We start from the raw sequence: 11,642 nt of genomic DNA, 5'->3' as shown, positions 1-11,642 counted from the left end.
AATCCAGTCTATTCTCTTAAACAATAACATTGATCTTACTTAACTTTTCAAAAAAAATTAAAGCAAGTATTTGTTTCTTTGCCACTTTTAAAATCTTCAATCTGGAATATTATCTACACGCAAGCACAGTTCTTGACAGTTCTAATACATGTATTTCAGTCTTAACATATTTCATTAACATCACAAAACAGGATATACTTGATTATAAAAGAATGAAAGACTTGCATTTATATAGCGCCTTTCATGACCTCAGGATGTCCCAAAGTACAATACAGTCAATGAAATATTTTTGAAGTGTTGTCTCTGTTGTAATGTAGCAAATACAGCAGCTAATTTGTGCACAACAAGGTCCCACAAACAGCAAAGTAATAATGACCAGATAATCTGTTTTAGTGAAGTTGATTGAGGGATAAATATTGGCCAGGACACAGTGAAGAACTCCGCTGCTCTTCTTCAAATAGTATCACGGAATCTTTTACATCCACCTGAGAGGGCAGATGGGTCCTCGGTTTAACGTCTCATCCGAAAGATGTCACCTCCGACAGTGCAGCACTCCCTCAATACTGCATTGGAGTGTCAGCCTAGATTTTGTGCCTAACTCTCTAGAACCCAAATCTTCTGACTCAGAGGTGGGAGTGATACTACTGTGCCACGACTAACACCTGGTTGAATGTTTACTAACCAGTTAATGTTAAATTAAGTGATATTTGCAGCTTGCTGCAGACACACTCAGCTGTAAGTGGAATATTTGCAGATATTGCTTTTTCCCTGTTTATTTGCCCTACCTATTAATGTCAGACACACTTGGTTAATGTATGGATAATGCTACAGTATTGCAACAAATCACTTTCAAAGCCAATAAAATGTGTCAAAACTTTTAGATGTTGTCTCCAAAAGCTGTCATTCATGTCCCCATTATGCACAATTTAATTCAGGTATTGTGATTCCTTTTTGTTTAAGATTTTTACATAGAAATCATAACAATTTCAACATAGAAGGAGCAGTGCGCAGTGCATTGTGACTGTGCAGGTACTACTTCCACTTCAGAGCTCTCTACTGTTATCCCATTTTCCTGCTTCTTCCCCATACTTTTTAATATTTTTCTTCTTTGAGTACATATCTAATTTCTGCTTAACTGTTATGATTTACTCAGATTCAATAGCAACTTTTGGTTAAGCCTTCCATATTCTAATAATATATATATATTTCTGAATGGTCTAAGTTCAAGATATCTGTAGAACCAAATAACAGTTGATTCGCCCAATTTATTCATCCTGTGCGCGGTGTCAGCTTGACTAAGTTGGTAGCACTCTCATCATTGAGTCAAAAGATTGTGGAGTCAAACCCAACTCAAGGACCTGAACATATATTCTAGGCTGATATTCCAGTGCTGTACTAAAAGAGTGCTGCATTGTCATAGGTGCCGCCCTTTGGATGAGATGTTAAAATAAAGCTCTATCAGCCTGTTCAGGTAGATGTCAAAGAGCCCGTGGGACTAGACGAAAAAGTGTAGGGAGTTCCCCGATGACCTGGCCAACATTCTACCTTCAACCAAAATAGAATGACTAAATATTTATCTCATTGCTGTTTGTAGGATTTTGCTGTATCCAAAATAGCTGCTGCATTTCCCAACACAACGGCACTTCAAAGTAGTTGATTGTATGAAGTGCTTTGAGATGTTTCTGAGAGGTATAAGGCACTATATAACTTCATCTTTCTACTTATTAATTTATTTAGTGAGTCAGCTCCCATGTGTCGCTATAAACAAGATATCAGCGAGAACTGCTGAGTTAGTCACTGTGCCGCAGTAGGAAGTACTTTTGTGAGGCCAGGGTTATTCCAAAGCGATTGTCTTTGGCCCCCGCTGCAAACTCCGTTCCCTAGCCACTGACTCTATCCCTCTCCCTGGCCACTGTCTGAGGCTGATCCAGACTGTTTGCAACCTTGGTGTCCTACTTGACCCTGAGATGAGCTTCCAACCACATATCTGCTCCATCACCAAGACCACCTACTTCCACCTCCGTAACATCGCCCATCTCCACCCCTGCCTCAGCTCATCTGCTGCTGAAACCCTCATCCATGCCTTTGTTATCTCCAGACTGGACTATTCCAATGGTCTCCTGGCTAGCCTCCCATCTTCCACCCTCCATAAACTTGAGCTCATCCAAAACTCTGCTGCCCGTATCCCAACTTGCACCAAGTCCCTTTCTCCCACCATCCCTGTACTCGCTTCCGGTCCAGGAACCCCTCGATTTTAAAATTCTCATCCTTGTTTTCAAATCCCTCCATGGCCTCACCCCTCCCCATCTCTGTAACCTCCCCCAGCCATACAATCCTCCGAGATCTCTGTGCTCCTCCAATTCTTGCCTCTTGCGCATTCCCGATTTTAATCACTCCAACATTGGTAGCCGTGCCTTCAGCTGCCTAGGCCCTAAGATCTGGAATTCCCTCCCTAAACCTTTCCGCCTCTCTACCTCTCTCTCCTCCTTTAAGACCTCCTTAAAACCTACCTCTTTGATCAAGCTTTTCGTCTTCTGTCCTAATATCTCCTAAAGTGACTCGGTATGAAATTTTGTTTGATAATCGCCCCTGTGAAGCGCCTTGGGACGTTTTACTACATTAAAGGCGCTATATAAATGCAAGTTGTTGTTGTTATGAAGCATAATGGGACAGTATAGGGGCAACACTCCCAAGCATTTATATTGCTTTTCCTGACCACTAAATGCTTCCCTTTCCAAATTTTCTCCCTTACTCTCCTGAAATTGCTGAGTTTAATCAGCAGCAGCAGCCCTCTGGTGCCTCACCCAAGTGGCTATCTTCATACGTGAAGCTAGCTAATATGTGACAGCAGACTATGTGACTGAGGAGACTATCACAGCTGAGCCCAATCCTATCGTCCACATATACACACTTTTCAGTAGGAGTTAGTGGTTGGCAAATCAGGACTCTTCCACTATCCAGCATAAATGTGTTAATGCCAAATGTAACATCCCAACTGCCACAATAGCTGATCTGAGCTAGCTCAGTACATAAATTGAACCTAGGACCTTTTGGGCTGGACCGTGAAGTGCTTGACGGTGATACTTCAAGTATTAAAAATGGAAGCTATTCCATTCGTAACACTTGGCATCTCTCATTTTGAAGAAATACATAATTTATCTTAAAATTAGGGTGGAGTGTTAGCTTCGACCAGTAAACACTTTCAGAACTTTGCTTCGGAAACACCTGAAAAGAATCCAGAACATTTCACACAACTAAAATGTGACATAAAGAACAGTCTGGTGCCAAAACACAATGAAACCCAAACCGGAAGGTCTTGCCTCTAGTATAAATCTTCAATGAACTTTTCACTGGACAGTTTTTTGTAATCAATAGAGACTTAGGTTTGTAGTAATTAGCCCAGAAACGATACTGGTGACAGGAAGTTCGTAGTGATTGGTGAAGCTGCGTCTATCTGATGAATAAACAGGACATTTTTTCAAGAAGCTCGCCTTATAATAGATCCTCATCCCCTCCACTGGTTTTATGTTTTGTCCATGATACTGTGACAACGCCTGTTCAAACCCTATTACTCCACTGTATTTGAGCAACGTATTCCTTCATTAAAAACTACATGGGCTAAACATTCAGAAATGAATTCACTTTGCATTAAAAGTAATCAGACCATTCTAAAAAAAACAGAATTATATTTGTTAAACGTATTGCTTCAAATATTGAGGTTGTAGGAACAACATGGAAACCAGAGGCTTTTCGTCTTCGGTTGCTCAAGCAGTCAGTAATCCCTGTGCTATTTCTGAGCTGCTACTAATGTTACTCATTCTGTAGTAATATGTCTGAACAGCATGGTTCCCATTAATCATGGGCAAAGGGATCATACTCGTCCGTTTTACGGAATTCAGAATCGTTACCCCAAAGTCTTTGTAATATTTCTGTGAAAATTAAATATTAAAGGGAACACTGTGATTCAGACACGAGATTGGGATGGGGCGGGGGAGGTGGTAAACACAATGATAAAAGTTTGGTCTCCAACCAAAAAAGAGTATTTTAAAAATACGGAACTCATGGGTGCAGTTAACCATTCAGGTTAGCCAACCTTGGACTATATTTGTGCTCAAGACATGTTTACTAGCATGCCTCCAAACTTTAATAACATAACAAGACCCTTGAGTTTTCAGGCTGGAATAGTTCACTGGAAATTTCAGCAGCTTTTTGGACGTTGGAGAGAAAAAAAATACAGGACGTATATTGTCCATGCGCTGCGGGTTGTAATAAAGTGTAAATTGATTTCACATTCGGATGGTAGTTTAAGGCGAGGGACCCGCAAACCCCCACCCCCCTCCTCCCCAATAAATACATGATTACGAGATCTCTGTTCATTGATGCAGAACTGCTTTGCACTTTCATAAATATAACGAGAAAATAATTGTCAACACGATTTCAAAATATTTTATTACACTCGATACATCGGTGAAATATCCGAATATCCCGTCAAAAAACAATTTAAAGGCATAGGAATTGTTAAAGTGAACAAAAATGTAGCTTAAGAAAATGAAAGCTTTATCAGTCAAGCTAGTTCATTGGGATCGGGGCACGTGTATAATTTTTGAACTTGTTGCACTGCCTGCCCGCTCAGTTTCTTAAAGTGAAACTAAATCTCGTCCAATTTCTAATTCAGTTGCAATGCATACAGACAGATTATATATACACACGACCCACCATACGCTGGAAAACCAATCGTTTATTTCCCGTCTCTTTCTCGATGTCCTTAATACTTTTTTTCTCTCCGTTTGTATCTCCCTTCCCCTTCACAAAGAAACTAGCGAAATCGAGAACATATATTTTTTTGCTATTGTCTTGACAAACTTGAGCTCTTGTTCTTATGACCCAGCAATTACAACCCCTGCGTGAGTCCCTTGCAAGCGCCAAATGAAACATCAGCGCTTCAATTAAAAAAAAACTAACAACTCCTGTTCGGGTGGGGGATTTTAAGACGACCCCCTGCGATGTCCTAACAAGCGAAAATTAACCTGCTAAACGCCCAGCCCCTGTGTAAGCTGTCACAGTGGGATTTCATTTTTTTTCTTCTTCTTCTGAGGCGAAAATTGATTGACTGACGCCGGATTCCCCCCCGCCCGCCCATGTCACGGTGCGATTGGTAACTCGGGGCTGGAGGGGGAGGGATTTGGCCTGTCTCGGATTATAAATATACAACAGTAATAGGTTCTCAGCACTCGGCGATCATTAATGGGACGCGGCGCTGAAATTCAGTCCGGGAGCTTTCTGGTGGGAGGAGGAGGTGGAGGGAAGAAAAGGATATTAAAAAATACATCCACCTTGAAGATACACAACGACGTCGCTTTCGTTCCTTACTGACCGGAGAGAAGGGGAGGGCAACTAGAAGAAAAGGGGAATTCGAGTCTTCCATGCAGAAAGAAAAAGTTAGGAGAGGAACTGTGTGAAGTTTCTTTTAAAAGGTGCAGTTGGTCGTGCTCAGCCATCTTGATCACACGCCTGCAGGGCTAATATTTTATTGCTCCTCCTTTTTGGTTCTACATGAAGTGGACTGCAGCTTCTGTGCCAGGTCTAAAAGAGTTTGCTGTTCAAAATCTGATCCGCATGTTGTTCTGAGATCCGGAGCAGGGACAGGGGGCCGGGGTTGGTGGTGTTTGCACTTTGTGTTTATATAAGGATATATATATTTGGTGTTTATAAACTGTCTGCAAAAAAAAAACTAGACCAAATAAGAAGAGGCGTGCGCGCCAGAGGTGGGGGTTGGGGGGGTGTGGTGGTGGGTGAAGAAATGGAGTGTTACCTGCTGGAGGTTTACCTGCTCTTTGCCCTGGCTTTGCTGCAGAGATCGAGCGGCGCTGCCGCGAAGGAGCTGTCTTGTCAGGAGATCACCGTGCCCCTGTGCAAAGGCATCGGCTACAACTACACCTACATGCCCAACCAGTTCAACCACGACTCGCAGGACGAAGCCGGCCTGGAGGTGCACCAGTTCTGGCCCCTGGTGGAGATCCAGTGCTCGCCGGACCTGAGGTTCTTCCTGTGCAGCATGTACACCCCGATCTGCCTGGAGGACTACAAGAAGCCCTTGCCCCCTTGCAGGAGCGTGTGCGAGCGGGCCAAGGCGGGCTGCGCGCCTCTCATGAGGCAGTACGGCTTCGCCTGGCCGGACAGGATGAAGTGCGACCGGCTGCCCCGCCAGGGCAACCCGGAGACGCTGTGCATGGACTACAACCGGACCGAGCTGACGACCGCCGCGCCGCTCTTCCCCAACAAACCCACCAACAGACCGGCCAGCCCGCACGGCAAGAACAAGCCGCCGCCGCCGCCGCCCTTGTCCCGACCGTGCGAGCCGGGCTGTCAGTGCCGGGCGCCCATGGTGCAGGTGAAGAGCGAGCGGCACCCGCTCTACAACCGGGTGAGGACGGGCCAGACGGCCAACTGCGCCGTGCCGTGCCACAACCCTTACTTCTCCCAGGACGAGAGGACCTTCACCGCCTTCTGGATCGGTCTGTGGTCGGTGCTGTGCTTCGTCTCCACCTTCACCACCGTGGCCACCTTCCTCATCGACATGGAGCGCTTCAAGTATCCCGAGCGCCCCATCATCTTCCTCTCCGCCTGCTACCTCTTCGTCTCCACCGGCTACATCGTCAGGCTGGTGGCCGGGCACGAAAGCGTGGCTTGCAGCCGCCAGTTCGAGGTGGAACACATCCATTACGAGACCACCGGGCCAGCCCTCTGCACCGTGGTCTTCCTGCTCGTCTACTTCTTCGGGATGGCCAGCTCCATCTGGTGGGTCATCCTGTCCCTCACCTGGTTCCTGGCCGCCGGCATGAAGTGGGGCAACGAGGCGATCGCCAGCTACTCTCAGTATTTCCACCTGGCCGCCTGGCTGGTGCCCAGCATCAAGTCCATCGCCGTCCTGGCCCTGAGCTCGGTGGACGGGGACCCGGTGGCCGGGATCTGCTACGTGGGCAATCAAAACCTGGACAACCTGCGGGGCTTCGTCTTGGCGCCTCTCGTGATCTACCTGTTCATCGGGACTATGTTCCTACTGGCGGGATTCGTCTCCTTGTTCAGGATACGGAATGTGATTAAGCAGGGTGGCACCAAGACCGATAAACTGGAGAAGCTGATGATCAGGATTGGGATCTTTACAGTGCTCTACACGGTGCCCGCCACCATAGTGGTGGCCTGTTACTTCTACGAACAGCATAACCGGCAGAATTGGGAGATGACTCACAACTGCTCCTGTCTGACAGAGCAGGAGACGAGAAGGCCGGACTATGCAGTGTTCATGCTCAAGTATTTCATGTGTTTGCTGGTGGGGATCACGTCTGGAGTTTGGATCTGGTCAGGGAAGACCCTGGAGTCGTGGAGGGCTTTTTGTACACGCTGCTGCTGGAGCAGCAAAGGAACTAGTGGTTCTATGTACAGTGACGCTAGCACTGGACTAACCTGGAGAACTGGCACCGCCAGCTCTGTGTCTTACCCCAAACAAGTGCCATTATCCCAAGTCTGAAATTCTTGCAGACTTCTTTAACAGCCCCTGAAGATTCTCACCCAGCATCTTATTAATATGTTAATGAACTTCTAATGGTATCCATTAGTCAGAAGTGAAGGACTGGCCAGAACAATGTATCTGGCGCTAATACTTCTAAATCTTAACCATTTATATGCACAGGACATCCATTAGGTGTTAAATGTGGGAGGAAAAGGATTTTTATTATATTGTGCCCATGACAAGAAACTTTTAAAACCTGTCTTGATTTATGTTCATGCAAGGAGTCAATCCTTTATTTTTTAATTGTTGGCATTTATTAAAATAACTTAAATGGAAGGGGGGAAATGGCGAACTTGACACATCTTAGTAGTTTATATGTCTGGGTACATCAACCTGCCTTAAAATCCTGTTTTTAGTATCCCCATGTAATACGGGTTTCTTGCAAAGTTGTATTTATATAATTATTTGTACTATGAACACATCTGTAAATTGTGTACATAACAAAAGCGTTTTTGAAGTATATACAGAGTATGTAAATTTTTTGTATAAAAAAAAGTTTAGTGGTTGCCTTTGCCAGAGCAACAAATATTTGAAACAATTATTCTATTTTGACAATAAAACAACTTTGATTTAATTACGTTTTGGAACACGCTTGGAACTTTTTATTTTCTGGGGGAGAAATCTGCATTTACTTGTGGGTAATATGTCGAGGGATGTTAGTTTAGGAGAAAGAATGTTTTGGTAATTGTTGAACTTTTTACCTGGCTGCCCACTGGCTGAGTACATAATTTCTTAAACGAGGCCCAATTCAATAGGGTTAATCTGTAGGAGTGAGCCTTTTGAATCGAATAACTTTGATGTCTCGTTTCCAAGCTTGAAGTACTTTTTCCCCCCTCTCTCTCTCTCGCTCTCTCTTCAGTTCCTAGTCGCCCTTGTTTTCAGGCTCGTCGGCCACCATGGTGCCTTAAAATGAATTAAAAGGGACGTTTTTGAGACTTAACTCGTTTAAACGGGGGACGAGTTGTAACAGTTAGTGAGCATGAAGGGAACGCAGAACAGTCTTTTAAACAGCTTTTTCTGTATTGTTGGCCAGACTGCAGGCAGTAAGGCATAGGCATGGACATATAGAAATGCCCATGAATGCCCTACAGGTGGTCCTGCTCGCATAATCCCCCAATTTAAGGCGCTCTCCTTTGCAAGACAATTGCATTACAAAGCCCTCTCTTTTTTGCTCCTAATTGAAGCGATGGACAAGTATTATAGACTACAAGCTGTAAAAAAAAAACTCCATGGCAATTGCGTGGACTATAGTAGCAAGCAGATCAACGGAATGGCAGCGTTGTTCAGGCAAGTGTGCGCTCCTCATAAAAGGGCATTTTATTCTTTTTAGCAGTTTGGCGGACATAAAAAGAAACTATGCCCAATACACACGTAATTTTATGGCAGATTAGTGATAATTTAAAAGTAATTGGGAAGGCTGCACATTAGTACTGAAAAGATGCCCCAGGGTCCAGTATTAGACTGTCAATCTAGATAAGAGAGGGACAGTTAGTCCCATCTCTGGGTCCGTCCTGCTAATGACCAAGGCATCCATCAGCACTAATGCAGGCCAGCACATAGTGGAGTTTTATAGACTCCTCAAGTTCATCACGTTTAACAAGGCACTGTTAACCTAAAGCTGAGTGTTTACATTTCCTCAGTCTTCCTGGGTTATAACATGCTTTGTTAAACGTTTCGAAAGCAACAAATTAACATTTTTTTTAAAAATCCCGAAATGCAAAAGGATGACACTCTATCACACCAAGGGGAAACATCACTGAAGTTTATACTTACATGAAAAAGACGATTTACAACTTTATTGAAACCACGTCGAGAATTTACAATAAAATGTATGTTAAATTTCTCATGTCTTGAGTATTAAAATGTTTCTTACCGTTTTATGTGAACTGTAAAACTATCCAGTGCACAAAGCTCCGTGGGTGGCGTGTGTACATTTTATCACTTTATTTAATCAGAAGATGACAGCAGAGTAAGTAAATAAACCTGCTCAAGGATGACAAACACAAGTCATTTTGGAACGATGGAAGAGTTGAAATGGCGGTTCTCTGAAGAATCCTTTATTTCTAATCGGCATGTTTACATTAAAACTTCCTCACCATCCCTTTAATAGCCCTTGGCTCTAGGGATTGCCGTAACCTGCAGTGGTTTTGCGAGGATCTTGCTATTTGCTGAAATTCGAGGCAGAGGCACTGGTGGACAGTAAAGGCGCCTTAAAGGCGATTGGGATTGGAGTTAGGTTTCAATGTACGTCTAAGGAGAGTCATTGACTCATTAATAAATGAATAGTTTTAAGTTAATTGAAACTGCTCCTTTTCAATTGGTTTGAAAGTAGGAACATTAGTTTTTTTTTACATGTGCTTCGAATAGTTAAATGCAGATCGACAATCCCCTATGTTTTTCTAATGCGAGAGAGAGGGCAAAACAAAATATTCACGTTCTTTTCAGAGGGAAAAACTCGAATTTCTGCAAAAGATTTTCAATTTGCGTTTGGTAAATCTCACGTTTCCTTTGCTGAGTGCAATTAGACGGGGGGGGGGTGTGATTTATTTTCCTTTCCTTCTGCATAAATATCTATTACCAGGCACCGGAACAAACTGGATTTATCAAATAAAATGTTGAAAATACCCCCCCCCCACCTCCAAAAAAAAAGTCGAGTAAGACATTGCAATCTTCCCACGTAAGCGGTGTACTGTTTTGCTGTGCCTCCCAATGGAGACGAGTCCGAGTATTTACATTCCTTGTTGCTGCTTGGCTTGACAGTATTAGTTTATGCAATGTAGGGAATCTTGAGAATGGACCTTCACAAAATATAGGTCCAGCCAGCTGCATTCCTAAAATACTGTGGGACTTTTTTCCTTGTTGTGTGAAGAAATAGTCATGGTAACCGCAACCCTGTGGAAATGTCTACTGTAAGGACTCGAGTGACCTCCGGTGATACTAATAGGGGATGAAACCCGAGGAGGTGAGAGACACTCCGACTTTTACTGAATGCCCTTGCTGGATCTGCACACGGATGGATGTAATTTCAAGTATGGGAATTTCTTAAAGCTGTAGTGTCCGTTTTCTATTGGCCAACTGGTCAGAGTTTAATAGAGTCGAATGCCAATACTGGCCGCTCTCTGCACTGGGCCAGATCAATAGCGTGCCAATTTTACCTGCTATTGATTTGGCCTTTGGCAATGTTATTTGGAAGTGTGGGGCCAGCTTTCACATGTGTGCCAGTGACCACCTCCTTCGTTGATCCCACAGCTGTTGCTGCCGTCTCCAACTGCCACTGTGGCATTAAGGCCTGGATGAACCAAACTTCCTCATGCTTAATGTCGGCAAAACCAAAGCCATCCTATTTAGTTCCTACAAACCTCTAGGTTTGACTCCACCCTTCCTCCCGTGCTGCCATCTCAGGATTAGTTCAGAGGTGGGGACCCTTGATGTATTGTTCAACCCTAAATTCAGCTTCCTCCCCCACATCTGTTATCAAGATCACTTCTCTCCACCTCTACCCCTCCACTATTGAAACTCAATCTATATTTTTATCATCTCGTAGTTGGCCTTCTCTAATGTTCTCTCTGCCAACCTCCCCGTTTCTACCATGCGTAACCTACTAGTCTGTCTAGAATGTTGCAGCCCCTGTCCTCGCCCACACGAATGCCCACCCCTCCATCGCCCCTGTCTTCAACAAGCTCTACTAGCTTCTCAAGTCTCAGAGAAATCACTTTAAGATTCTTGCCTTCATTCAAATCCTTCCGCAGTCTCGTCACTCCCCATCTCCACCAGGTCCACCAATTCCATGCCTTTGTGCGCACCTTCCGGTCCTCCAACATTGGCCTCCTTCTTATTTACTGTTCCCACCACTGGCAGCGACTCCTTCAGTCACCTTGCCTCCGTTCTCTGCCTAGCCACTTCTCTCCTGCCTTTAAACACTTCTTTAAGACCCTTCTCTTTAACCATGCTTTTGCCGCCTTCCAGATCCCCTTCCCCTCTCCCTTCGCCCAAACTCGGACTCCAGACCTGAATACTACAGAATTGTAATTGTTATGAATAACTATGAAGCAGTTCACAAGGATATAAAGAA

The 11,642-nt window shown here is 44.3% G+C and overlaps 1 protein-coding gene across 2 annotated transcripts; it reads left to right on the top strand.

Moving 5' to 3' along the window:
* Positions 1-5,226: 5,226 nt before the first annotated feature.
* fzd8a (frizzled class receptor 8a) lies at positions 5,227-8,144 on the top strand. 2 transcript variants are annotated; one of them, XM_068007764.1, is made up of 2 exons: positions 5,227-5,474; positions 5,855-8,144. In XM_068007764.1, the coding sequence occupies exon 2, from the start codon at positions 5,942-5,944 to the stop codon at positions 7,526-7,528; it is 1,587 nt and encodes a 528-aa protein (XP_067863865.1). In that variant the 5' UTR covers positions 5,227-5,474; positions 5,855-5,941; the 3' UTR covers positions 7,529-8,144. The 2 variants fall into 2 exon arrangements, with proteins under 2 accessions (XP_067863865.1, XP_067863859.1); XM_068007758.1 differs by having other exon boundaries at positions 5,227-8,144.
* Positions 8,145-11,642: the final 3,498 nt, after the last annotated feature.

This window comes from Heptranchias perlo, chromosome 2 (genome assembly GCF_035084215.1).
Source record: "Heptranchias perlo isolate sHepPer1 chromosome 2, sHepPer1.hap1, whole genome shotgun sequence".
In the NCBI taxonomy this organism is placed as follows: domain Eukaryota; kingdom Metazoa; phylum Chordata; class Chondrichthyes; order Hexanchiformes; family Hexanchidae; genus Heptranchias; species Heptranchias perlo.
This window is presented reverse-complemented; position numbering and strand designations above follow the sequence as displayed.